Source organism: Hyla sarda, chromosome 9, assembly GCF_029499605.1.
Source record: "Hyla sarda isolate aHylSar1 chromosome 9, aHylSar1.hap1, whole genome shotgun sequence".
In the NCBI taxonomy this organism is placed as follows: Eukaryota; Metazoa; Chordata; class Amphibia; order Anura; family Hylidae; genus Hyla; species Hyla sarda.
Genome location: NC_079197.1, coordinates 71,896,489 through 71,924,011, shown reverse-complemented (window position 1 = coordinate 71,924,011; position 27,523 = coordinate 71,896,489). Strand labels below are relative to the sequence as shown.

Below are 27,523 nucleotides of genomic sequence, written 5' to 3'. Positions count from 1 at the left end.
TAAAGAAGTTATAAGGGTCAAAAGATGACAATTTTAAACGTATACATTTTCCTGCATGTAGTTATGATTTTTTTTTTCAGAAGTACGACAAAATCAAACCCATATAAGTAGGGTATCATTTTAATCGTATGGACCTACAGAATAAAGTGTCATTTTTACCGAAAATATTACTGCGTAGAAACGGAAGCCCCAAAAGTTACAAAATGGCGTTTTTTTTTTTTTTCAATTTTGCCTCACAATGATTTTTTTTTTCCATTTCGCTGTAGATTTTTGGATAAAATGACTGATGTCATTACAAAGTAGAATTGGTGGCGTAAAAAACGAAAGTGCAAAAACGGACAACCCTCTGGTCCTTAAGGGGTTAAAGGGTTTGTTGCCAAGGGTCACCCCAACCCCTCAGCACGTGGGGTCAGTTGTGGAAGTGAACTCTGGTTCATGTACTATCTATTTTTTGGGGGCTTCCTGAATTGCTTTTTTCCTTTGTCTCCCCTATACTGAAGTTTTTTTTCTTTCTGTGCATCCCTACAGAGTATGGCTCTGTGTCATCAGATGATGATTCCACGGGAAAACACTTATTTTTGGTGGAGGACACTGACCAGTTAATCAAGGCGGTCAAATCATCTATTGGGATGGAAGAGAAAAAGGAACAAAAATCTGTCCAGGACATTATGTTTGAGGGCCTGGAGATTAAAAAGCGGAGTTTTTCCTGTTCATAAGACTCTCAACTGATTTCCAGGGAATGGGAGTGCCCAGATAAAGTCATTTATACCAAGGGCCATTAAACGAAAGTATCCCTTTTGACCCTGCAGATTCTAAATTTTGGGATATGGTACCCAAGAATGATGTGGCTATTGCTAAAGGGCCAAAAAAATGGGCTTTACCCTTCTGAGGACTTAGGTTCTCTTAAAGGGGTACTCCCGTGGAAAACTTTTTTTTTTTATTTTTATTTTTTTTTTAGATCAACTGGTGCCAGAAAACAGATTTGTACATTACTTCTATTAAAAAATCTATTTTAATTTTATTTTATTCAGCTTAACGAAAATAAATTTTCCACAAATACAATAGAAAAAAATGTATTTCCTTGAGTTCTTATTTATCTATTATTTACATTTATCAAAATATCTGACCCAATTCTTCAAAGTTTTTCCAAATTTCATGATTTTTTTTCCCTCCAGATTTGCGATGAGCATTTCCATTTTATAGGAGTTTAGTGTTTTTGTAATTGTACTTGAGATTTCTGGAGTTTCTTGGGATTTCCAAAGTGGCACTATTGCAATACGTGCATTAGTTAATACATGAAATATAATATTTTCATAGTTTGTAGGGGCTTTATCCAAGGCTAAACACAATAATGCCAGACCCGGTCCCCAAGAGATTTGAGAATCTAAAATAAGTTGTAAGAAAACACATACCACTACCCAAAATGATTTAATACAGGGGCATTCCCACCATGTATAAATGTCCAACATAATGATGACCTTTGGGGGTACATAACTGATATTTTTTAGGGTGTTTGGTACCATCTGTACATTATTTTACGAGCAGACTCCCAATGACACATCGAGAAAATGTAAGTGGTAGGGTGTATAATGAGAAACAAAAAAATCTTAATCTTTTTAGGGGCTGTATACTACAGAGGCAATCTTACTACAGAGAAATCCAAAAAGAAAAAAATGTTCTCTGTAGTATACAGCCCCTATAAAGTATTGGAAGGATTAAGATTTTTTTTAATAGAAGTCATTTACAAATCTGTTTAACTTTCTGGCACCATTTGATAAAAAAAGAAAAATATTTCCATGGGAGTACCCCTTTAAGGATCCACTGGACATAAAGGTGCAAGGATTCCTTAAGAAGAGCTTGGGAGACAGCAGGGGCTACCCTAAAACCTAATGTGGCTGGTGCCTCTGTAGCCCGCTTCCTTATTTTGTGAGTAGACCGGTTATCTCCCAACATTCAAAATGATGTCCCTAAAGAGGATCTATTAGCCTCCTTACCAGCCATTAGGAAGGCTTCTGCCTTTCTAGGGAGATGCCTCCTCGGATGCTTTGAGACTGTCGGCCAGGTCAGGGGCCCTAGTAAATTCAGCTAGAAGGGCGTTATGGATTAAAATTTGGATGGGAGACAGTAATTGTAAATCTAAACTCTGTGCAATTCCGTGTGAGGGCATCTTTTGTTTGGATCAGTCCTGTCCTACCTCCTAGACAAGGCAGGGGAAAGGAAGGAGGGGTTCCCCTTTCCTCAGACCTCTAAAAAGCCTTGACCCTTTCGTTCTGGGGGGGGGGGATGGGAGGGTTGTTACCAAAACAAAAGCAGGGATCATTCTTCCAGGTGGAGATTCCCAAGTACTGGTCTCTTCTTTAATCAGCCCCAGTCCACCTCCAAACAATCTAATCCCCAGTGACGGGGTCCCTCGAGTGGGTGGTAGGCTGCTAGAATTTTTTCCAGAGTGGGAAAAGATAGCTGGAAGTTCTTGGGTGCAGGTAATATAAAGAACGGTCTTCAGTTGGAGTTCTCCAGCCTGCCACCCACTTGAGTCTTCATCACCAACTGTCACTCAGGACTTGCAGGGCAGTCCTCCCTATAAAGAGAAGTAAAGTCCCTTGTTCAAAAGAGGGTGTTCTAGTTCCATTACCTCAGGAAGAGTTTAGTCAGGGGTTTTACTCCTCCCTCTTTCTAATAAAAAAGCCAAACTGATCCTACAGGCTAATTATAAACCTCAAACCTCTGAACCAGTTCTTAATATACAAAAGGTTCAAGATGGAGAACAATCAATCTTCTCTCAATCTTCTCTCTGGATGATTTCCTTCTGGTGGCCGAGACAAAGGAGAAGGTACAGTGTTTCCTAGACTACACTTTTAAAGTTCTCAATAAACTTGGTTGGTTGGTGATCTGGGAAAAGTCTTCTCGTTCTCCTACACAACAAAATGTGTTTTTGGGGATCCTGTTAGACTCCACACTTCAAAAATTATTTTTACCTGCCCAGAAAATTGTTAAACTTAAGTGCTTGGTTAGGGAAGTTTCTGAGTCTCCGAGAACAGTTTAACCCAGCAGTTTTTCAGAAAATTTCAGATCTCTGGGGCACTCCTCAGGTGGACTTATTTGCCACCAGACAGAACAGGCAAGTTAAACATTTTCTTTCCCTTTCCCCGTCAGATTTTAGGAGGTCAGATAGACTCAGTTTTCAGGGCCTAGCAAAGGAAATTGAGCTGGATCTGTCAGGCTCTCTCTTCTGCCTATTTATCTGCAGGGCTTTCTCCTCCAGATAATATAAGAGCTCACTCCACTAGGGATATAGCCTTCTCTTGGTCTGAAAGGAGATGAGCCTCTATTGAGCAAATCTGTAAAGCGGCCACCTGGTAGTGGCCACACACTTTTTTCCGGCACTACAGGCTTAACTTGGCTGATTTTTCTTCTCTCTTTTGGACGTAAGGTCCATCAGGTGGTGGTCCCACCATAATTCTGGTACTCTTGTATTCTTGCTGGTGGTGCTGTCATGACTGGGTGTAAAGCCGGTAATTTATTGTTTCTTCGTAGTCACGACAGCACCACAGTTTTCCCACCTCTTTAGTTCTGTGCACTGGGTTCTTCTTGCACGTGTGAGAAGAAATCGAATTGTGATTACATATACATTGTTAGGTTTTAGGTAGGGGGGAAGGAGTTATTTTCTTCTACTATTCTATTTTATGAATTTACTTTATGATTATATAGTGTAATTTATTTAGTAGTTCAGTTTATTGATGGGAAGCAATTTTAATTTGGGTCTCGGTAATTCACTGAGGCTAGGTAGGGCTGTGCTTCCTTTTATGCTCTAGGATTCCTGTCCCTGGGGCTGAGGAGTCAATCTCTCTCTGGTGGTGCTGTTGTGACTACGAGGAAACAGAATTACCGGTGAGTAATTACCGGCTTTCAGGGCCTTCCACTACTTTTTTTCCTTTTGGGGTCCAGGTCCTCTCAAGTTAGGATGTTCAGGTCATCTGGATTACCCTAGTGTGGCTACTTGTTTTTTTTGGGTCTGCAGCTGTTCTGTTCATTGTTCTCTCTCTGCACCAGAGCTGATTCTGTCTTTTTTTCCCTGTGGTTTCTGGTCTCCACCTCCTGTGGAGATCAGGCGTACACCGATCTCCCTGTTGTGTTCCTGGGACTTTTTCCTATCTGCTTCTGGGATGGTTTCAGCCCATCTGGCTTCCTGGTCGACCTTTTCTGGTCTCTCTATAGGGACCGGGTGTCTTGAGTCTACAAAGGATGGTTCCTTCCTTTTGTGTCCTAGTCCATCTCCATGGACTGGGGATGATCCGGGAGCTCGATTTCTGGGCCTAGTTTGTCTCTCGCCTGGAGGCTCGTTCGCAGGCCTTGTGGACACGGGAGTTCAGTCTCTGGACTGACTCCTTTTCTCTGGTGGTTGTTTTTCCCACCCTAGGTACGTCTCATCTGTAAGGTGTCGCCCAATGTAGAGTGACCGAGAAAAGGAAATTTTTTTTTTTGTGCTCACCATAAAAATATCTTTCTCGTAGCCTTCATTGGGGGACACCGCACCCACCCATTTCTTCATCTTTTTTCCGGTTGACTTTTTCCGGTTCTTGGGTTGTTTATCCGGGACTCAATGCGGTGGGCGGGTATATCCTGCCAGGGAGGAGACGACTTTTTTTTTTCCTAGTGGCAAGAGCATATACCCATCTGTAAGGTGTCCCCAATGAAGGCTACGAGAGAGAGATTTTAGAGTGAGCACAAAAAATCCTCCTTTTTCATCCCATTGTGAGTTCATTGTGTCCATTGAAACTTATGTCACTGTGGCTTTAGATATAATTTTTTTTTTTAATGAAAACAAAAATCTGTTTTGCCAAAATTGTTTGAAAGTAGTACTGCTTGTGTTGTCAGTATACCGTATTATAAAATGCCACTGCTGAGAATATAAGGCTGCAGTTATTTCCATTTTTATTAAACTGCATAATGTTTATTAACACAAGCTGGTGTGTTGTAAAAAGGTCTTGTATATCTTTATATATTTTGAAAGCTGAATAGTTGTTTGCTGAAAATGTAAATTTTGACCATTTCCGTACAGCGTGGCACTATTTAAAGTATAAGGTCACAAAGACATGTTAGGTTTTGATTGGTCGGGTTCTTAGTACTGAGACCTCCACCGATCTACAGTGGTCCCTCAATTTAAAATATTAATTGGTTCCAGGACAACCATTGTATGTTGAGACCATAACTCTATGGAAACCTGGTAATTGGTTCTGAAGCCCCTTACATATAAGTAAGAAAGCTGATAGGAGCTGTAAAACACTGTCTATGTAGAGGAAAGGAGATTATTCAGGGTCCTGTACAGTACACACAATGTCCTAAAAAAGTTAAATGGAGCTGCCTTTACTTGGTGTCCAAAGGAGCAGCTAACTTTGACATAGTTTAAGAGTAGTACAGAACATGAAATACTTCCCAGTACTGTAGAGAGGTGCTACCAGACAGGAATTCAGTGTATACGCTTCAGTCATACAGAGGTTTTACCAGTAAATGCCCATTCTGATTGGTCAGTTCTTCCAGCCATTGACATGTTTCGCAGATCTGGACTAACCGTAACATTGTAGAGTATGGTTTCAAGTTACAATAAAAGAGCGAGTCCGGAACTGACGTTACTAGGCGAGCAAACAGCATGGTATGGAGGATAGTCCGGGCTGACTTATGGATCACTGGTCAGGTGGTGCTCAGTGAAGGTACAGTAGTATCCAACATAAATGAAAGACACAAGAGATGGCACTCACCATCCAGAGTATTGCTTTATTCACACCTTTTAAGCATGACCGGTACAAGCAGGCCTGGCGGTGTGAGGACGGGGGCAACCGGAACACGAATCGGCCTCACACTACCAGACCTGCCTGTATCTGTCATGCTTACAATGCGTGAATAAAGCAATACCCTGGATTGTAAGTGCCATCTCTCATGTCTTTCATTTATGTTGGTTACAAGTTACAATCGTCCAGAAAAGACCATTGTATGTTGAGACCATTGTAAGTTGAGTGATCACTGTATCTGAAAGAAACATGCAGCTTTGCAAGTCACTTCTTGTCTCATCTCTGACTTGTAGCAGGAGACAAGCTCCATTGTCTATAGAGCTATCTCCTGCTACAAGTCTATCTCCTGCTACAAGTTAAATCTAGCAGCAAGCTGAGGAGTGAAGTGCACAGCAGTGTTCTTCTCCTAGCTATATCTAGTAATCAGTTGGGGTCAGCATTGAGATCCCAACCAATCAAGACAAATCTTTAGACATGTAGAGGGAGATTTATCAAAACCTGTGGACAGGTTGCCCATAGAGCCAATCAGATTGCTTCTTTCACTTTTCACAGGCATTGTTAACCTGTTAAGGACGCAGGGCGTATGGATACGCCCATGGGAAATCCGGTCCCCACCGCTAGCCAGTTGGGGAACGGAGCCGGATGCCTGCTGAAATTGTTCAACAGGCATCGCGGCATATCGCCCAGGGGGGTCATGATGACCCCCCCCCCATGTCGGCGATGGCCGCAGATCGCTGGACAATTCAGACCAGCGATCTGCAGCGGATTCCGGGTCAATCGGGTCTCCGGTGACCCGAAATTACAGGCTGATCGAGGCCGTCCCTTTTTGCATGCTGGGAGCTGTTGCTAAGCAACAGCAGGAGGCTCTCACTCGCCTCCTACTGCTGCAAGCCGCTGATTCAGGTCAGTCCTCCGCCATCCCCAGCTCTTCTGAGACCTGTAGTGCGCCAGCAGAGCACTTTTCACCCCCATATGGGGTGTTTTCTGAATTGGGAGAAATTGGGCTTCAAATATTGGGGGGTATTTTCTGCTATTACCCTTTTTAAAAATGTAGAACTTTTGGGAAACCATGCATTTTAGGAAAGATTTTTTTTTTTTTTTTTTTTTTTTTTACATATGCCTAAGTCATGAATCACCTGTGGGGTATTAAGGATCACTTTTCCCCTTTATGTTCCCCGAGGGGTCTAGTTTCCAAAATGGTATGCCATGTGGTTTTTTTTTTTTTCTGTTCTGGCACCATAGGGGCTTCCTAAAGGTGACATGCCCCCCAAAAAACATTTGGCGCTCCTTCCCTTCTGAGCCCTCTACTGCGCCAGCCGAACACTTTACATAGACATATGAGGTATGTCATTACTCGAGAAAAATTGGGTTTCAAATACAAGTAAAATTTTTCTCTTTTTTTACCCCTTGCAAAAATTCAAAAATTGGGTCTACAAGAACATGCGAGTGTAAAAAATGAAGATTGTGAATTTTCTCCTTCACTTTGCTGCTATTCCTGTGAAACACCTAAAGGGTTAAAATTCTGACTGTCATTTTGAATACTTTGGGGGGTGCAGTTTTTATAATGGGTCATTTGTGGGGTATTTCTAATATGAAGACCCTTCAAATCCACTTCAAAACTGAACTGGTTACTGAAAAATAGTGAGTTTGAAAATTTTGTGAAAAATGTGAAAATTGCTGCTGAACTTTGAAGCCCTCTGATGTCTTCCAAAAGTAAAAACTCATAAATTTTATGATGCAAACATAAAGTAGACATATTGTATATGTGAACCAAAAAAATGTATTTTGAATATCCATTTTTACCAAGAAAGGATGCAAGTTACCACAAAAATTTACCACTATGTTAAAGTAGAATATGTCACGAAAAAACAATCTCGGAATCAGAATAACTAAAAGCATCCCAGAGTTAATAATGTTTAAAGTGACAGTGGTCAGAATTGCAAAAAATGTCCTTAAATGGTACCTTTCATCAAAAAAACTTTTGATATATTATAGATTAATGTATGCAGAATAACTTTCCAATAGCATGTTATTAAAAAATATGCTTCTTTCTATTTAATTTTCCACTTTGAAAAATGACCACTAGGGGTCTCCCTACCAGTCCTTTTTTTTTAAATAGATTTCAGACTCATGCAGGAGTCCTAAATCTCAAACTGCAGCCGGAACACAGATAAACTCAGCACTGCTCACTGCCAGGGAGCAGTGCTGTGCTTGTCTGTGTCCCGGCTGCAGTCTGAGATTTAGGACTCCAGCATGAGTCTAAAATCTATATATAAAAAAAAAAAAAAAAAAAAAAAAAGACTGGTAGGGAAACCCCTAGTGGTCATTTTTCAAAGTGGAAAATTAAATAGAAAGAAGCATATTTTTTAATAACATGCTATTGGAAAGTTATTCTGCATACATTAATCTATAATATATCAAAAGTTTTTTTTGATGAAAGGTACCCTTTAAGGTGAAAAAGGGCTAAGTACTCTTAAGGGGTTAAGAGTGAAAGAAGTGATCTGATTGGTTGCTTTTTTTTATTTAATTTTTTTATTTTTTTTATGGAACAGGGCATGGAAAATAAACATAAGCAGAATACATTTAATCAAGGATTTTTATTTAGTTTGAACTGTATCTTTTTAATCTCACCAGGTCAGAATGCAGGATCCAAACAGCCATCAAGTACACAGATAAAAACAGAGCCCAACACAGTGAGTTAAAACATTTATTTGTCATTCAAACTAAAGATGTAAAACATGGTAGTTTTTCTTAGGAGTTTTTGGTTTTAGGTTACTCATCTCTGTACCAGAGTGAAAAGAAGTTACAAAGTGTTTTTTGCTCTATACTGTCCTGTACTATACAGTTTATTAATTTGAATAAGGACTATTTAATACTTGATTTTTCCTTTTGTTGCGCTGTTGGAAAAAAAACACTGTTTCTCTGTTCTGAAAAATGTAAGAAACTGAAATTAAAATTAAAGTAATTGTTTCTGTTCATGGCTATGGGCCTTTAACAGACATTCTAATGTAACATTGAAGGTCTATGGTTATGGAAGTAGTCTGCATAACTGACCCTAACGGAGTTAAACGGATGTTTTAACTCCTTGCCGCAGAACGCCGTTTATAAATGGGCCCGCACGGCAGGGTTATGAAGCAAGCTCAGAAGCTGAGCTCTCATCATACCTACACAATCGGGACCATCGGGCGGAAACAGCAATGTCCCGATCAGCTGTATGGTTGGAGGGGAAGTCTCTTACTTCCTTCCCTGCCGTCCCATCAGTGCTCCTATGCTTCAGCCAGTTATTGCACGCTGGAGCGATGGTGTGTCGATAACACTGATCAATGCTCTCCTATAGAGCAGTGTTGATCAGTGTTTGCGATCTAAAGATTCCATGTTATAGTCCCCTATGGGAACTAAAAAAAAGTGTGAAAAAAGTTTATAAATGTGATTTAACCTCTTCCCTAATAAGTTTGAATCACCCCCTTTTCCTATTTTTACGTAAAATTATGTAAACAAAAATATAAACATGTGGTATCTCCTTGTGCGTAAATGTCCTACCTATTAAAATATAATGTTAATTTAACCCTGCACGGTCAATGACGTAAACAGAAAAAAAATACTAAAGTCAAGAATTGAATATTTTTTGTAGCTTCTTATACCAGAATAAAAAGAATAGAGATTAAAAAGTCCCATCAAAACAAAAATAGTGTCACTAAAAGCTTAAGACCATGGTGCAAAAAATGAGCCCTTATACGTCCCCGTATACGGAAAAATAAAGATGTTATAGGGGTCAGAAGAGGTCCGTTTTAAACATACTAATTTTCATACAAAACTTTATAATTTTTTTTTATTTAAAATAAAACCAAACCTTTAAGTTGGGCATCATTCTAATCGTATCGACCTAGAGAATAGATATAACATCTCATTTGTACCGAAAAGTGCACTGCGTAGAAACGGAAGTCCCCAAAAGTTGCAAAATTGCTTTATTAAATTTTTTTTTCTCAATTTCTTCCCACAAATATATATATATATATATATATATATATATATATATATATATATATATATATATATATATTTTCATTTCACTGTAAATTTGTTGGTAAAGTGAGTAATGCCATTACAAAGTACAGTTGGTGGCGCAAAAAATAAGCCATTATATGGGTCTGTAAGTGGTAAATTGAAAGCGTTTAGTTTTTTCCTCTTTGTCTTCTAAAAGATATAATCTAAAAGTAATAATAAAAATAAAAAAAAACTTATCCGCTATCCTAAGAATAGGGAATAAGTTTCAGATTGCGGGCTAGTCCGACCGTTGGGCCCCCCCCCGAGGTCTCCTGTACGGGGCCCCCCTGAGGTCTTCTGTACAGGGCCCCGACAGCCCTCGGGAAGGGGACATGTTGACCACCGCACGAAGCGGTGGTTGACACGCCCCCTCAATACAACTCAATGGCAGAGCTAGAGCGCTGCCTTCGTCAATCTCCATCTCTGCCATAGCAATTTACTGAGGGGGCGTGTCGGCCGCCGCTTCGTGCAGTGGTCAACAAGCGTTATCTGGCCAGCGAGCAGGGGCCCCGTGCAGAGAGATCGTGGGAGGCCCCAGCGGTTGGACCCCCCGTGATCTGAAAATTATCCCATATCCTTAGAATAGGGGATAAGTGTTTCACCACTGGACTACTCCTTTAAGGGTTGCAAATGGCCTGTTTTCATATATTTAATTTTAACATCAGTTAATTATGATCTGTTAATAATGATCTTCCTTATCTGACAGTATCTGACATTTCATAATGGATTTGCTTAACGTCGATGTGAACATAACCTAACTGGTTGTTTCCCTCCCAGGATGGAGTCCTCACAGCATTCACCCTGCTATAGACACCCTGATAAACAGCTGAGCCTGGGCATTTCACCAAGCAGCAGCTACTGCAAGGGGGATGTGCAATAATACATTGTGGCTTTTCACATGAATGTCTATCTGTGTTATATATAAATGATTTTAAACCAGCAGCACAGAAGCTGCATCTTTTTAATAAATTCAGTTTTTTAAATTTATTTAAATTAGCAAATATTGAAATTTAAGTCCGCTGTGACTGCACTATGTAAGCAAACAAACACAAATCTGCGCCTACAGGTTCTTTAGATTGAGCACAGTGGGTGCCAACCTGACTAAACAAAGTTTGCCTCCATTTTCAGTTCCAGTAGGCTTTCATCTAGACCTCTCTTTGGGATCTCAGGGAGGGTGATGTCACGGCTCCACCTCGTTCCTTCCTGCTATTGTAGTGTTCTCTCACTTCTGGTCATAGCATCCATGGAGCTGGCAGAGTTTGTCTTCCATCAACATCCAGGATGCTTACCTACATATTCCAGGCTTCCCCTCCCGCAGCAATTTTTTCTCAGATTTGCTGTTGGCCCATCCTGCTACCAATTTGTTACAATTCATTCAGCCTTGCTACAGCCTTCTGGGTCTTCACAAAGGTCATGGCACTTGTGAAGATGCTTTTTTTTTTTTTCTGTTGGATAATCAACTGGTGCAAATCCTGCTTGTATCTTTCTCAAAACCATCCTCTTCCTCTGCATTCAATTTGATTTTGCAGCAGCAAAGATTTTTCTTCCAGATGACAAGTGTTTATCCCTTTGTTACGAGATCAAGGTTTTCAGTCTGTCTTGTTAACATTACTAATTCTTTGGATGGTTACAGTACCCCCAACTTTCTGGCACCAGTTGATCCACCGGAATACCCCTTTAAAGGGGGTATTCTGTTGGTTCCTACATGGACCATTTCTAGCTCCCCTTCAGCTTAGTAACTTGTTCACCCGTTCCACCACTTGCCAAACCCTTGCACCAGGGAGAACGCAAACAATTTGGTTGAGGTGGTATTCGCGATAACACATTGTATCCTTATTCCTGATTATAGAATTCCTCTCTTTATAGAATACCAGCTCTTTAATTGGTCCTCCTGATTAATTTCTTTACCCTCCATGTCTACCCCACTAACTGCATGTACCCCTCAAGATTTTGAGCAGCCCTCAATGTTGCATTTTGCTTCTCTAGATCTCTAATACGAGCTTCCAGTTGGGCAACATACTCACTCACATCTACCACAGCGGTATTTACCCTAGAATACCTGGTCCAGTCATGTATAAATATAGCACATTTTACGCTGAAGAAAACCTCCCATCTGGCTATTTATTATCTTTGTTTAGAAAACTATGAAAAAAATTAGACTTAACTCCTGCTTTAACTTCTCTTTTTAACTCCAAATATCTGTAAGCTATGTAAAAAGCCCAGATAGAGGTACATGTGATTCCTTATTCAGAATTTACTCTCTTTATTTTTATTGGTGTTTGTGTATGTGTTAACTATTCCGCGTGCAAGACTAAAAGAAAATAGTTATGTAACGCATAATTTGACTTCATATCTTAGGCATCACCAAAACCAAGCTCACCACAGACTTCCCCTGCTCCACCACCACCTCCTAGTCCCAGTGTACCACGTAAAAACAAGGCAGCTATGTGTAAGCCATTAATGCAGAATCGTGGGGTTTCATGTCGTGTGGAAACAAAAAGCAAAGACTGTCAGACAGGTAAGTGAGTAAATAAAAGGGAAGGCTTTGCATATAACTTCATGAACAATCTAAAAAATGTGTAGTTGTACTCCCCATCTTGCACAGGGGGAGTATATAAAGTGGGACAATCGCACTAAATGGTACAGGTTTGGGGTGGATTACCTTTATTTTGTTTAAATGAAAAATGATCAGTATATTTAAAATCTGCAGCAAGAATCCCCTTTCTTTTGGGATGCAGGTTGGTTGTTTTTTTGCAGTGGGTTATAGGTTGAGGTCTTGAAAGCTGCAGTGTAGTTGGTTCACAAATACAAAAGGAGTTAAAATATACTGGTGACACACTTGCTTTGCTTCTACTCTGCTCACATTTCTATCTAATTTAAGCACACTTACATTTTTATGTGCACATATAACTTTGAACAGAATTAGAAATTTTTCCCCCCAAAATAAAGAATTGATAAGTTAATATACCTTTATCTTTATTGTTTGGAGGAAATTCCCTCTGTGCAACTCAGAGGTTTCCAACCTTTTTTTTTTAAGCTCAGGGCACCCTTACCGAATAATTTTCAATATGTGACAAAAAATGGCTAAAAAGAAACAATGAACAATACTTATATATCTGTTGGCTATGTAGATTACAGTGCTGCAACTCACATATGACGTGTTCTTTGATTAGAGTTGTTCACTTTTCCCTTTTCTTCTCCATCTGGCCCAAACCATCCTGACTATTTCTTCCAGCCACAACTCTTCAGCGCAGGAACTGCAAAACAAACATCTTAGGCTCAATACTTTTCCAGCGTTATTCTACCCTTTCTCGATCGGCTCTATTGGGGACACAGAAAACCATGGGTATATGCTGCTGCCACTAGGCGGCTTGACACTAGGCAACAAAGAAAAGTCGGCCCCTCCCAGCAGGAAATACCCCGCCTACAGACTCTGAGCTATCAGTTTTAGCTTAGTGTCAGTAGGAGGCAGACACAGGTCTGGTGTTCTCCAGACCTGGTCGCTTATATTTTAGTTTAGGGACTATGTTTAGAATTTTCTCTCCCTTTTATTTCTCTTTTTAGTTGGGGTCTCAGGAGCATAGCGCTCACTGTTTCCCCAATTGCAAAGAAGGGGCACAGGTATTGAGTTATGCACTGTCAACACCTTCTCGCCACCGGTCAGCACCTGGGGTTGTAGTACCTTTGGGTCCGGGTCCACCTGGCATGATGCAGGTGTATAATAGCTGGCTGAAGACTTAATTAGGTAAGTTTTCCAAGGGCAAGGTGAGTATTCCCCCCCCCCCCCCCCCTTTTTTTTCTCCAAAGGTGACCTTTTCACGGTGGATCGGTTCTGCCATTTCGGAAGCTTACTGCTGTAAGGGGAAGACTCTTCCTTTCACGGTCTCAGCTCATTCCACTTGTTCTGTTGGGGCCTCTTGGGCTCTCCACAACAGCGTTTCGGTAAGGTGTTGCAGGCGGCTGTGGGCCAGCCTTCCACTTAAGTTGCTTACCTTTGTTGCCAACACCGGGGACTGCTTTGGTACGTCCCACAGCTTCTGTGTCCCCCAATGGAGCCGATCTAGAAAAGTAGATTTTAATGCTTACCGTAAAATCTTTCTGGGAGGATCCATTGGGGGACACAGCACCCACCCATTTGTTCTGGTGTTCCTGGTTTCGTTTACCTGTCCGAGGGTGGTTTCAGTTAATTTTTATTCAGTGGTTTCCTTGGACAGTTAATGTTGTTATTTTTTTTTTCTTTACTTTTCTTTTCTCTTTTCAGTCCTCTCCTACTACTTTGGGACTAAACTGTTAGCTCAGAGTCTGTAGGGGGGGGGGTATATCCTGCTGGGAAGGGCTGACTTTTCTTTGTTGCCTAGTGTCAAGCTTCCTAGTGGCAGCTGCATATACTCACGGTTACTGTGTCCCCCCAGTGGATCCTCTGAGAGAGATTTTCCCCAGAAATGTCTCCAGCCTAGTGAACTGCGCACACACAATGCTGTGAAAAGTTTGCTCCTATAGGTAGGATTTCTTTCTTATGGTAGGATTCCTTCCTGTCGGTAGGATCTCCCAATCAGGAAGCTTGGGCATATTGGGTAGCTTATGCCCAAGGACCCCCCTGTAGGTAAATTGCCTTCTTTAGGTTGGACATCCCTGAAGTAGGTAGCTTGGCTCCGTTGTCACCCCTCCGTTGTGGTGTAGTAGGGTGTGTTGAATGCGCTGAGTTCAAGGAGGAGTGATTACCTTTCCATGAGATGTTATGATAAGGTCAATGCCCCACTCCGTATTCAGCACATTAATTCTCGGACCAGGCTTTATCAATTGAGTGCACATCACTCTATGGAACCACATTGATCTGTATGAGGAATCAAATGATTCCTCCTAAAAGTCCCCTAAGGGGACTAATAAACTAATAAAAATATTTTGTAAATTAAACTGCACGGTCAATGGCGTACACGCAAAAAAATTCCAAAGTCCAAAAGTCTCTTTTTATACCATTAAAAAAATGAATATAAAGCGATCAAAAAGTCTGATAAAAAAAAAATGGTACTGATTAAAACTTCAGATCACGGCGCAAAATATGAGCCCTCATATAGCCCCGTATGCAGAAAAATAAGTTATAGGGGTCTAAGATGACAATTTTAAATGTGCTTAGGGTAGTTATGATTTTTTCCAAAAGTATGACAAAATCTAACCTATATATGTAGGGTATCATTTTAATCGTATGGGCCTACAGAATAATAAGGTGTCATTTTTACCAAAAAATCTGCTGCGTAGAAATTGAAGCCCCCAAAAATTACAAAATAGTTTTCTTCAATTTTGTCACACAATGATTTTTTTTTCCCAGTTTCGCCCTAGATTTTTGGGTAAAATGACTGATGTCTTTTACAAAGTAGAATTGGTGGTGCAAAAAATAAGCCATCATATGGGTTTTTAGGTGCAAAATTGAAAGAGTTATGATTTTTAAAATGTAAGGAGGAAAAAACGAAAGTGCAAAAACAGAACGCTTGGTCCTTAAGGGGTTAAAAGACAAGTCACCAGCTTTCCCTGAACCTATACCCCAGGCATACACTCCTACGAGATTTGACATCAGGTGCAGCTAGCCACAGCAGTTGTTGAAGTAATAATACAGGAGGGCTAGTGAATACCATGCCCATTTTTAATGAACTGTGCATATTTGCTAGGTGTTAGTGTTGAATGGTTTCCCTGTAACTAAATTGTCTTGCATGCAGTTGCATCTCTGTCTAATGTGAGATTGTTATAAAAAGAGAAATGGCGCTCTATGGTGTAGCCACCGTATAAATGCGGCAAGACACAAAGTGTAAATGTGCGCTTTCCAAAGTTGGTTCTACTGACCATGCACAACAATGGAATAAACATCAGAAGTGAGTCTCCATCTGCCAATTCTGCTGCAAGTGTAGTAAACAAACATGTTTCATGGTACCATGATATGCACTGCATTGTGGCTAAAATAAATCCGTTTCCATCTAGCTGTCTATCCTTATCTCTACCAATACCAAACACCAGAGACCAAGGTATGGATTATCGCAATTTGATCAATATTTATTGAAAACATAACATGATAAAAACCATATAAAAGACATGTATAGAGGGTAGATATGTTGTACAGGTGAAAATATGGAGAGCAAGAGGAAGTTTGCAAAACAATATTATAGCATAAAAAAATGCAGTAGGATTATAGAGGGCATGTCGATTGGATAGTCACATCATATTGGTACATCTAAATAACTGACAACAGTATGCAAAATATAAACCCAATGGGGTAATACATATACTATAGTAATGAGACAAGATGACACTTGGATATAACAGTTAATAATGAATAACATAAGGACATTACTAAACAAGAATTAGTCATGCACCCTGCCTGTTTATCCTTATCCCTCCAGCGCCTACAAAAATTCAGCATTTCGTCTGGGAGGATTTTATTGGATTTAATGTGAGCTGGGGCTAAATAGTATGCCTGGATAAACACCATAGGAGCATTCTACAGTGCATTGTGATCCCTATCACACTGACCCTGTTATATTGAATAATCATGTCTGTTTTTTGCAAAACTGTACTCTTCCCAGCCATCTATTCTAATTGTCTAATGTTCATATTCATATTTTTCTTCTGTAGATGAGGATTATAAACCACAAGTCATAATTCTGCCTATCCCTGTTCCCATATTTGTGCCAGTACCTATGAATTTATACTCTCAAAAAGTGCCTGTTCCGTTCTCTCTGCCTTTTCCGGTGAGTAGTCTTGTTTCACGTATCACTACTTTTAAATTTGTCTATAGTGTTGTCAGTTTACCTGCCACTGTTCTCGCTTTAGGTGCCTGTACCCCTGCTGTTGCCTACCACTTTGGAAAATACTGATAAAATTGTAGAAACCATTGAGGAGCTGAAAGTGAAGATTCCTTCCAACCCATTAGAAGCTGATATTTTAGCCATGGCTGAAATGATTGCAGAGGCAGAAGGACTGGACAAATCCTCTGACTTGTGTGGTAAGTTCACATTTTAACCCCTTAACGAAAATGGACGTAAATGTACGTCATGACACTGTGGTACTTCCCGCACATTGACGTACATTTATGCTCCATATGTTTTTGATCACCGCGTCTCCTGAGGTGGTGATCGGGTGAAGATGACTGGTGTTTTCTAACAACAGACATCTTCACATGTCTCCCAAGGGGGATTAAACCCACCACCACAGTGATCGCTGCGATTGGACGGAACTTCGTACCGTTCAATCGCAGCGATCCAGCTTAATTTCGGTCCGCCTGTGACCCGATGACTTGGTAAAACATGGTGATTAGCGCTGTCAGAGACAGAACCAATTACCATTCAGTAAAGGAGGGAGGTTGCCACTCCTCAGATTGCTGCCATCAGTCTGTCAGGATCAGACCAATGGCAGCACAGTAATGATTTTGAAAACTCGAGTCTAGGCAGCGAGCAGAGGAAGGAGTTCTGTGGCTTGTACGGCATCTACAGACCTGCGGGAGTTGCGCGGCTGCTGCGGTGTCTGAATCCAGTGTGCGACCATTGGCGAGTGAGGGTGAGCTGTAGTACAGGCAGGGACAGTGGGTTCTGCAGCAGCACTGCTCTGTGGGTCTTGCTGCTGCAGCCTGCCCCTATAGATTATTTTTTTCTTTTTTGTGCAGGTTTTTTTTTCCCCCTGTAGTTTTTCAATTTTTTTCCCCCTAGTTTTTTTTTTTCCAGTTTTTTTTTTTTTCCTTTTTGGAGAGGGTGTTTGTGGTCCGTGCCATCAGTCACGGTTCTGCACTGTGTGGCTGGACCGTACCCCTTTGTTTTTTTTCGGGAGGGGTTTGCGTTTTGTACTGTAGCATAATCCCTACACTACTCTACACCTACACTTCTCACATACGTAAAAACACTACATTTTCACACACACACACACAACCCCCATCCGCCTCATAAGGTTTTTTTTTTTTTGCCTTCCTCTGGATCAACACAGTAGGACAGTGTTCCCCAATCAGGCTGCCTCCAGCTGTTGCAAAACTACAACTCCCAGCATGCTGGGAGTCAGTTTTGCAACAGCTGGAGGCACCCAGGTTGGGAAACACTGCAATAGGGGGAGATTTACTAACTGTGGTGTTTTGGTATGCCGCATGTAAGTAAATCTCTGCAACTATCAACCACCCCTGTGCAAATTATTAATTTAGCCTCAAATGTGCATGGTGCTCTCTCTCTCCTGAGCCCTGTCGCATTTGCCTGGCAACAGTTTAGGGCCACATATGGGGTATTTCTGCCCTTGCGAGAAATTGCTTTACAATTTAGGGGGGCTTTTGCCCCTTCTCAAGATGAAAACTTTGGGGCGACACCAACATGTTAGTGTAAAATAAAAATTTTTACACTTAAAGACCCATTTTTTTCATTTTCCCAAGAGGTAAAAGGGGGAAAAGACCCCCAAAATTTGTAATGTAACTTTTACAGAGTATGGAAATACCCCAAATGTGGATGTAAAGTGCTTTGCGAGTGCATGGCAGGGGTCCCAAGTGAGGGAGCACCATGCATATTAGAAGCCTAAATTGGTGATTTGTACCGCAATGGCTGTTAGTTGCAGAGGTTCAGACATAAAAACTAAAATAAAATAACCAACATGTGACCCTATTTTAAAAACTACACCCCTCAATGAATGTAACAAGGGATGCAGTGAGCATTCGGACCCTACAGGTGTCTGACAGATTTTTGGAACAATGAGCCTTGAAAATAATGTAATTTTTTACACTAACCTGTTGGTGTAGCCCTACAATTTTTATTTTCACAAGGGTTAAATGAGGAAAAAGGCCCCCAATATTTGTAAAACAACTTTTCTCAAGTATGGAAATACCCCATATGTGGACGTAAAGTGATAACGCTGCAGAGCTCATAAGGGAGTGAGCGCCATCAGCCTATTTGGAGAGTGGATTTGGCTGGGAATGGAGGTCGGTAACATGGTGTGTTTGCAAAGCCCCCATTGTGCCAGAACAGTCAAAAACCCCACATGTAACCACATTTTGGAAACTACACCCCTCAAGGAATGTAAGTGAGCATTTAGACCCCAAAGGGGATTTCAAAATTTTTGGAACAGTAGGCTCCAATAATAAAAATTAAAAAAATTTCAGCGCAGTGTTCAAAACATCTTGGAATTACTGTTTGGGGATAAATGATCACTGTACCCCGTGTTACATTCCTTGATGGGTGTAGTTTCCAAAATGGTGTCAAATGTGGGGGATTTCCACTGTTCTGGCACCACAGGGGCTTCCTAAATGGGACATGCCCCCCAAAAACCATTTCAGCAAAATTTGCTTTCCAAAAGCCAAATGTGACTCCTTCTCTTCTGAGCATTGTAGTGCGCCCGCAGTGCACTTGATGTCCACACATGGGGTATTTCCATACTCAGAAGAGATGGGGTTACAAATTTTGGGGGGCATTTTCTCTTATTACCCCTTGTAAAAATGTAACATTTGGTGGGAAACCAGCATTTTAGTGAAAAAAATAAATCATTTACACATCCAACTTTAACAAAAAGTCGTCAAACACCTGTGGGGTGTCAAGGATCACTGTACCCCTTGTTACATTCCTTGAGGGGTGTAGTTTCCAAAATAGTATGCCATGTGGGTTTTTTTATTGTTTTTTTGTTTTTTTTACTGTTCTGGCACCATAGTGGCTTCCTAAATGTGACATGCCCCCCAAAAACCATTTCAGAAAAACTCCCTCTCCAAAATCCCATTGTCGCTCCTTCCCTTCTGAGCCCTCTACTGCACCCGCCGAACACTTGACATACACATGAGGTATTTCCTTACTCAAGAGAAATTGGATTACAAATTTTAGGAAGATTTTTCTCCTTTTACCCCTTGTCAAAAACTGGGTCTACAAGAACACGAGTGTAAAAAGGGTTAACACTCTTACTGAATGTCATTTTGAATACTTTGAGGGGTGCAGTTTTTATAATGGGGTCATTTATGGGGTATTTCTAATATGAAGGACCTTCAAATCCACTTCAAAACTGAACTGGTCCCTAAAAGATTCAGATTTTGAAAATTTTGTGAAAAATTGGAAAATTGCTGCTGAACTTTGAAGCCCTCTGTTTTCCAAAAGTAGAAACATGTCAACTTTAAGATGCCAACATAAAGGAGACATATTGTATATGTGAATCAATATATAATTTATTTGGAATATCCATTTCAAAGCTGACCGCCGCTTCTAAAGTGAAACTATCCCGGTGAAATCGCGGCATCCCAAACAGCTTACAGGACATCGGGAGGGCGCTTACCTGCCTCCTCGGTGTCCGATCGGCGAATGACTGCTCCGTGCCTGAGATCAAGGCAGGAGCAGTCAAGCGCCGATAACACTGATCTCAGGCGTGATAATACATGCCAGTGATCAGCATGAGAGATCAGTGTGTGCAGTGTTATAGGTCCCTATGGGACCTATATCAATGCAAAAAAAAAAAAAGTGTTAAAGGTCATTTAACCCCTTCCCTAATAAAAGTTTGAATCACCCCCCTTTTCCCATAAAAAAAACAGTGTGAATAAAAAAAAAATAGACATATGTGGTATCGCCACGTGCGGAAATGTCCGAACTATAAAAATATATCATTAATTAAGCCGCACGGGCAATGGCGTACGCGCAAAAAAAATTCAAAGTCCAAAAAAAGCGTATTTTTGGTCACTTTTTATACCATTAAAAAAATGAATAAAAAGTGATCAAAAAGTCCGATCAAAACAAAAATCGTACCGATAAAAACTTCAGATCACAGCACAAAAAGAGTCCTCATACCGCCCTGTACGTGGAAAAATACAAAAAAGTTATAGGGGTCAGAAGATGACCTTTTTAAACGTATAAATTTTCCTGCATGTAGTTATGATTTTTTTCCAGAAGTACGACAAAATCAAACCTATATAAGTAGGGTACCATTGTAACCGTATGGACCTACCGAACAATAAGGTGTCACTTTTACCGAAATATGCACTGCGTAGAAACGGAAGCCCCCAAAAGTTACAAAATGGCGTTTTTTCTTTGATTTTGTTGCACAATGATTTTTTTTTTTGTTTCGACGTGAATTTTTGGGTAAAATGACTAATGTCACTGCAAAGTAGAATTGGTGACGCAAAAAATAAGCCATAATATGGATTTTTAGGTGGAAAATTGAAAGGGTTATGATTTTTAAAAGGTAAGGCGGAAAAAAGGAAAGTGCAAAAACTTAAAAACCTTGAGTCCTTAAGGGGTGAAGGGTTAAAGGGGTACTCCACTGGAAATTTTTGTTTTTGAACTGGTGCCAGAAAGTTAAACAGATTTGTATACTGCAGAGAAAGTTCTTGTCTTTTTGAATTTCCTTTCTAGTCTGACCACAGTGCTCTCTGCTGACACCTCTGTCCATGTCAGGAACTGTCCAGAGCAGGATAGGTTTGCTATGGGGATTTGCTCCTACTCTGGACAGTTCCTAAAATGGACAGAGGTGTCAGCAGAGAGCACTGTGCTCAGACAGAATTGAAATTAAAAAAAATAAAAGAACTGTGGAGCATACAGCATCTGATAAGTACTGGAAGGTTTAAGATTTTTTTTTAATAGAAGTCATTTACAAATCTGTTTAACTTTCTGGAACCAGTTGATTTAAAAATAAAAAATGAAGTTTTACAGTGGAGTACCCCTTCAAGGGAAAATAACATAGTGAATTGTTAAAATAAGCTTGAGACCTGCTAAACCTCTGATTTAGTGATGGAACAGCACTGCGAGATTTATCAATCTGCCTGAAATCCTAATAGTCTGTCTTTTCCCACAGCAACCAATCACAGCTCAGCTTTCATATCTTAACGACGCAGGACGTAAATGTAGGTCCTGGAGAGGTGGTACTTAACGCACCAGGACGTACATGTACATCCTATACATAACTGCGAGCATCAGAGCGATGCTCGGGTCATGCACGGCAGCTCCCGGCTGCTGATAGCAGCCAGGGACCCGCTGGTAATGGCCGGCATCCGCAATCGCGCGGATTTCCGAAATTAACCCCTCAGATGCCTTGATCACTGCATCTGCAGCGTTGCGGTCACTAAAATGGATGATCGGATCGCCCACAGCACTGCTGCGGCGATCCGATCATCCAGGACGGCAGACGGAGGTCTCCTCACCTGCCTCCGCTGCCTTCCACAGGTCTTCTCTGGTCTGCGATCGAGCAGACCAGAGCAGAAGATGACCGATAACATTGATCAGTGCTATGCCCTATGCATAGCACTGAACAGTATTAGCAATCGAATCGCTATAGTCAGTCACCTATGGGGACTATTAAAGTGTAAAAAAAAAGTTTTACAAAATATGAAAAAGCCCGTCCCCAATAAAAATGTAAATTGTCCCATATTCCCTATTTCACCCCCAAAAAGCAAAAAGTGTAAAAAAAAAAAAAAATGTTTACATTTTTTTTAATAAACATATTTGGTATCGTCGTGTGCATAAATATCCTAACTATTAAAATATAATGTTAATGATACCGTACTGTGAACGTAAAAAATAAGTCCAAAATTGCTGCTTTTGTAGAACATTTTATTCCCAAAAAAATTGATACAAAATGTATTAAAGTTTAGAAATAAGTAATAGAAAAGTGTGTTATCATGGGGATCATCATTTTAATCGTATTGACCCAAAACACATCATTTTTACTGTGAATTGTGCGGCGTGTAAACGAAACCTTCCAAAATTTGCTAAATTTTGGCTTTCTTTCTAATTTCCCCACACAAATAGTATTTTTTTGGTTGTGCCATACATTTTCTGGCAACGGGAGTGATGGCATTGCAACGGACAACTGGTCACACAAAAAACAAGCCCTCATACTAGTCTGTGGATGAAAATATAAGAGTTGTGATTTTTTTTTAAGGTCCTTAAGGCCCAAATGGGCTGAGTCCTTAAGGGAATAATGAGTTCTTGTAAAGTGAAAGTTGAGCTGTGATTGGTTGCTGTGGGGAAAAAAAGACAATTATGGTTTCTGGCTGATTGATGAATATGGGCCTCTATTTGAAAATGATGTAGGAAAACGTTCACCTATTTAATATATCCATGCTCTTTTATAGAGCTTTCCAGTGACCAGAGTGCTGAAGGTCTTTTGGAAGACTGCGATATCTTTGGGCCCACAAGAGATGATGTACTGGCTATGGCTGTTAAAATGGCGAATGTGCTAGAAGAACCAGGACAGGACTTGGAGGCGGACTTTCCAAAAAGTAAACTTTTATTACTATAGCTTGTTCAAATGTCTTTAGTGTTTCAAAAATCTTTTGTAGGTCAAATTTTATTTATTACATTAAAAAAAATAATACACAGTTCTCCTTCCCTCCCCCAATGGTTCGTGTGCAGATTCTGCTGATATTAATCAGAGTGTGGATTTTCTGCTGGATTGTGGTTTAGTGAGCTCTGATGATGCTTCCGAGCAAGATGCTTCTCGGGTTTTAAGAAAGGTGAGATTCCAATTTAATACAGGTCATAATTTTTTTATGTAAAGTAAAATCATTCCATTGTGAATTGTTCCTTCTGTTATATTTCCATATCTACTCATAATAGGGTCCAAAGCGCATGCTTTTATCAGAAAAGGAGAGCAGCTCTCGGGACTCTCTTCTTAGCCAACGTAGTAGTACAAACCTCAGTTATACTTATGGGGTAAAGGCCTGGAAAACATGGGTGCAGCGAAAGTATGAAGGTGGTGAGCCTAAGAAAGGAGAGGAATTACGTTTTGGCCGTAAGTACAAAATAATAATATAAACAAGTGTAAAAATAAACTTTTAGACATATTTGACTGTTAAAATATCAAATATAGAAAAATATATATTATGAATTTTATTATATGATTTTTCTGTAGCTAAACCTATGCGTATAAAAGAGGATATTTTAGCATGTACTGCAGCTGAACTTAACTATGGCTTGGCACAATTTGTGAAGGAGATAACTCGACCAAATGGGGAACGGTATGAGCCAGACAGCATTTACTACTTGTGCCTTGGCATTCAGCAGGTAAGAGTTCAATTTTTATTTACTTTTACATTGGTATGCCCCTCAGATCTCTGAATTTACTCTTAATATATATTCTTTAGATTCTTCTGTTTTATACAAAACCATTTCATCCACTTTTTCATCTCTCTCTTGGTTAAAGACACAAGAATTTTTCTCTTGTCTGGATTGTTGGAAACTGGTTGTTCCGCACTGTAAACCTGTATTTCAGGTTATTGTGGGTGATCTTCCTGTTAATTTCCTTTTAAAGATAACCTGTCCCCAGTTTATGCTGCCTGAACCACAGGTAACATAAGACTGATGCAGGCAGTGCAGTCCTGACACACTATGATTTACTCTCAAATGCTCAGCTTAGGGAAAGGCACATTACTCAGAGCTGGCAGGACTGAGAGCAGCCTCTGGGACCTGCAAGGGGTATTCCAGTGAAAAAACCATTATTTTTATTTATTTAATTTTTCAACTTGCTTAATCAACTTGCTCCAGAAAGTTAGATTTGTAAATTACTTCTATAAAAAAAATCTTTATCCTAAAAGTACTTATCAGCTCCTGAAGTTGTTTTGTTCTTTTCTGTCTGACAACAATGCTCTCTGCTGACACCTCGATCTGTCTCAGGAACTGTCCAGAGTAGGAGATGAATCCCCATAGCAAACCTCTCCTGCTCTGGACAGTTCCTGAGACGGACAGAGGTGTCAGCAGAGAGCATGCTACCTTTTGCTGTTGTGACTACTTAGCTGAGGCCTAGACACAATTTTAAACGGATTTCTCTAAATCGACGAAGCTGTTCAGAGTAAATCATAGTGTGTCAGGATTTTGCTGCCTGAAGTTTGGACAGCATAAAACTGGTGACGAGCGTTATGCTGACCCTCCACTTAAGACAATGAATTATTGTTTGTAAGGTCTATTACCAAAAAGCTGATTGTAAAAAGAAGTCAGTTTCCATGCAGAGTGAAGCATCATACTGTTCCTAGTCAAAGTAATGAATTGTCTTGTGTAATGATGGACTGTTTCTGCAGATGGGTCTCAATTATAGCCAAGAGATAAGAACCCTAAACAAAGCAACCACTCCAACTGCAAAGTTTGCTGCGGAATTTAAGTGGGCCAGATTTATTAAACTGTGAGTGAAAAAATAAAGGGATTTTCCCCCAGCAACCAATCACAGTTCAGCTAAAGAGCTCTGGTAAAGTGAAAGCTGAGCTGTGATTGGTTTCTTTGGAAAAATCCCTTTATTTTTTCCCTCACAGTTCGATAAATCAAAACACAGAGGGGGATATTTATGAAAACCTGTCCAGAGGAAAAGTTGCCCATAGCAACAAATCAGCTTCTTTAATTTTTAAGTCCTCTGCAAAATGTAAAAAAAAAAAAAAAAAAAACTATCTGGTTGCTCCGGGTAACTTTTTCTTTGCACAGGTTTTGATAAATCTCCCACAGAATTCTGCCGTAAATCAAAGCCCCTTGACTTTCATTGGATTCCGCCCGGAATTCTGCAAAATTTAAAGACCTGTTCAATGTTTTTGCACAATCAGTAAAGCAGAATTTCTGCCTTGTGAATGGGACAGCAGAATCTCCAACTCAATATCAGTAAATTTTGCAGAATTTATCCAGTAGACTCAACTCCAAAATTCCACTGTGTGACCATCAGAATTTGCTATTGGGGAGATCTGAAATTCGGTTTGATGAAACTGGGCAACACCTTTTTTTAATGTAATTTATTTATTTTTTTTTACATTTTTAGGCATAGTTTAAGCTTATTACTACTAAGGCTAGTAATTATTCTGTAACTTTCCATCTTTTGGTATATGCCAGTCATAAATTTAACTGAAATATACAAGAGTTGTCTGGCACTGCGAGGGTACTAGGAGGCACTGGGTGGGGGTGGATGTCAACTGCTGGCTGCGGCCGTGTGGTGGTGCTCTGGATAATATGACGGTGTGATCTTCATATGCACACAAGAAAAGAAAGAAATACCGGCAACTCACCAACTTCACTTTATCCGTCTTCTTTATTAGAATGAATCCTCACATAAGATAATAGGGAGGGAATAAATGACGGGGGGGGGGGGACCCACAGCCTGTGGTTCCCCCCCCATCATTTATCCCCTCCCTATTATCTTATGTGAGTATTCATTCTAATAAAGAAGACGGATAAAGTGAAGTTGGTGAGTTGCCGGTATTTTTCTTTTCTTGTTTAAATTTTACAGAAACTAAGGATAAACAGCGCTCCGTAGTGGGATACCGTTGTTGCACAGCAGCAGGTTACACTCAACCAAGTGCAACAACGGAAAAAGGCATAGATAGTAAGGCGTCTGCAGCCGCTCCACGGCCAAATAAATGTAACAAAGAATAGGACCTCCAACATGTCGACGGGATTCAAAGCGCAGGACACGCAAGTAAAGGATCTGAGGTTTATTCACCCATGATGCAGCTCGTTTCACAGATAGACTGCTTAATCAGGCATAGACTACTTCATCAGTCTGATGAAGCAGTCTATCTGTGAAACTCGTTGCATCATGTGTGAAGAAACCTCAGATCCCTTTACTTATGTGTCCTGCACTTTGAGTCCCGTCGACATGTTGGAGGTCCTATTCTTTACGTCCAAAATTTAAAGCTTTGTAGCATAGGCTGTGCTTGTAATTGCTTAAATGTGAAGCATTTGTAATATTCACTTGACTTATTACTGTGATAAAGACTTTGCATGTTTATCATCACATAAAGGTTAATTGATATGCTTTCTTTATTGCTTTAAACAGTACCTTCTCGAAAATAACCGGATGGTAAACATCTTTACTGACCTGTATTACCTGACCTTCGTTCAAGAACTGAATAAGTTACTAACTTCGTGGCACCGCAGTCTGGCACCTAGTAGTAAGAAATGGGGGACAATGCAATCAGAGTCAACAATAATCACACTGCCTGAACACACAGCTTTATTATGTGTAGTGTCAATTCAGACTCGACACATAGATGAAGCTTGAGGGAGGGGGACTCTTTTATAATAAATGTTCTGATAAAGCTTATTCAAATAATGGCTTCTCTGTGTTTAATCTGACATGTACCTAATTTCAGGGTTGATACTCTCACGAGTGGAAGAAGAACATCTGTGGGACTGTAAACAGCTGGGGGTGTATTCTCCCTATGTGCTCCTGAACACACTCATGTTCTTTAATACCAAATTCTTTGGCCTGCGTACCGCAGAGGAGCATATGCAGCTGTCCTTTACTAATGTTGTTAGACATTCCCGAAAGTGTTCAACCAGCAGAGGAACTTCAAAAGTAGTGAGCATCAGATACTATCCTCCTGTGCGACAGAAAAAAGGCAGAGGTATGTCCCATTGAACAGAAAACCAAAATAAATCGTTTTTCCTGGTTTATGTGCAACTGTTGTGCTCTATCCTCATATTTATCACTAAATAGCATGTAATACTATAGGATGTCTGCACTAAATAGCATGTAATACTCTAGGACGTCTGCACTAAATAGTATGTAATACTATAGGATGTCTGCACTAAATAGTATGTAATACTATAGGATGTCTGCACTAAATAGTATGTAATACTATAGGATGTCTGCACTAAATAGTATGTAATACTATAGGATGTCTGCACTAAATAGCATGTAATACTATAGGATGTCTGCACTAAATAGTATGTAATACTATAGGATGTCTGCACTAAATAGCATGTAATACTATAGGATGTCTGCACTAAATAGCATGTAAT

At 40.2% G+C, this 27,523-nt stretch overlaps 1 protein-coding gene across 4 annotated transcripts in view; it reads left to right on the top strand.

Moving 5' to 3' along the window:
- ZMYM3 (zinc finger MYM-type containing 3) overlaps positions 1–27,523 on the top strand; it is a 124,084-nt gene that overhangs the window by 92,168 nt on the left and 4,393 nt on the right. For all 4 annotated transcript variants that reach the window (XM_056538282.1, XM_056538283.1, XM_056538285.1 and 1 more), the window contains exons 14-23: positions 8,421–8,479; positions 12,189–12,348; positions 16,452–16,567; positions 16,650–16,821; positions 22,882–23,028; positions 23,162–23,262; positions 23,366–23,540; positions 23,661–23,812; positions 26,556–26,670; positions 26,872–27,126. In XM_056538282.1, coding sequence (XP_056394257.1) covers positions 8,421–8,479; positions 12,189–12,348; positions 16,452–16,567; positions 16,650–16,821; positions 22,882–23,028; positions 23,162–23,262; positions 23,366–23,540; positions 23,661–23,812; positions 26,556–26,670; positions 26,872–27,126 — 1,452 coding nt within the window. The remainder of the gene's footprint in view (positions 1–8,420; positions 8,480–12,188; positions 12,349–16,451; positions 16,568–16,649; positions 16,822–22,881; positions 23,029–23,161; positions 23,263–23,365; positions 23,541–23,660; positions 23,813–26,555; positions 26,671–26,871; positions 27,127–27,523) is intronic.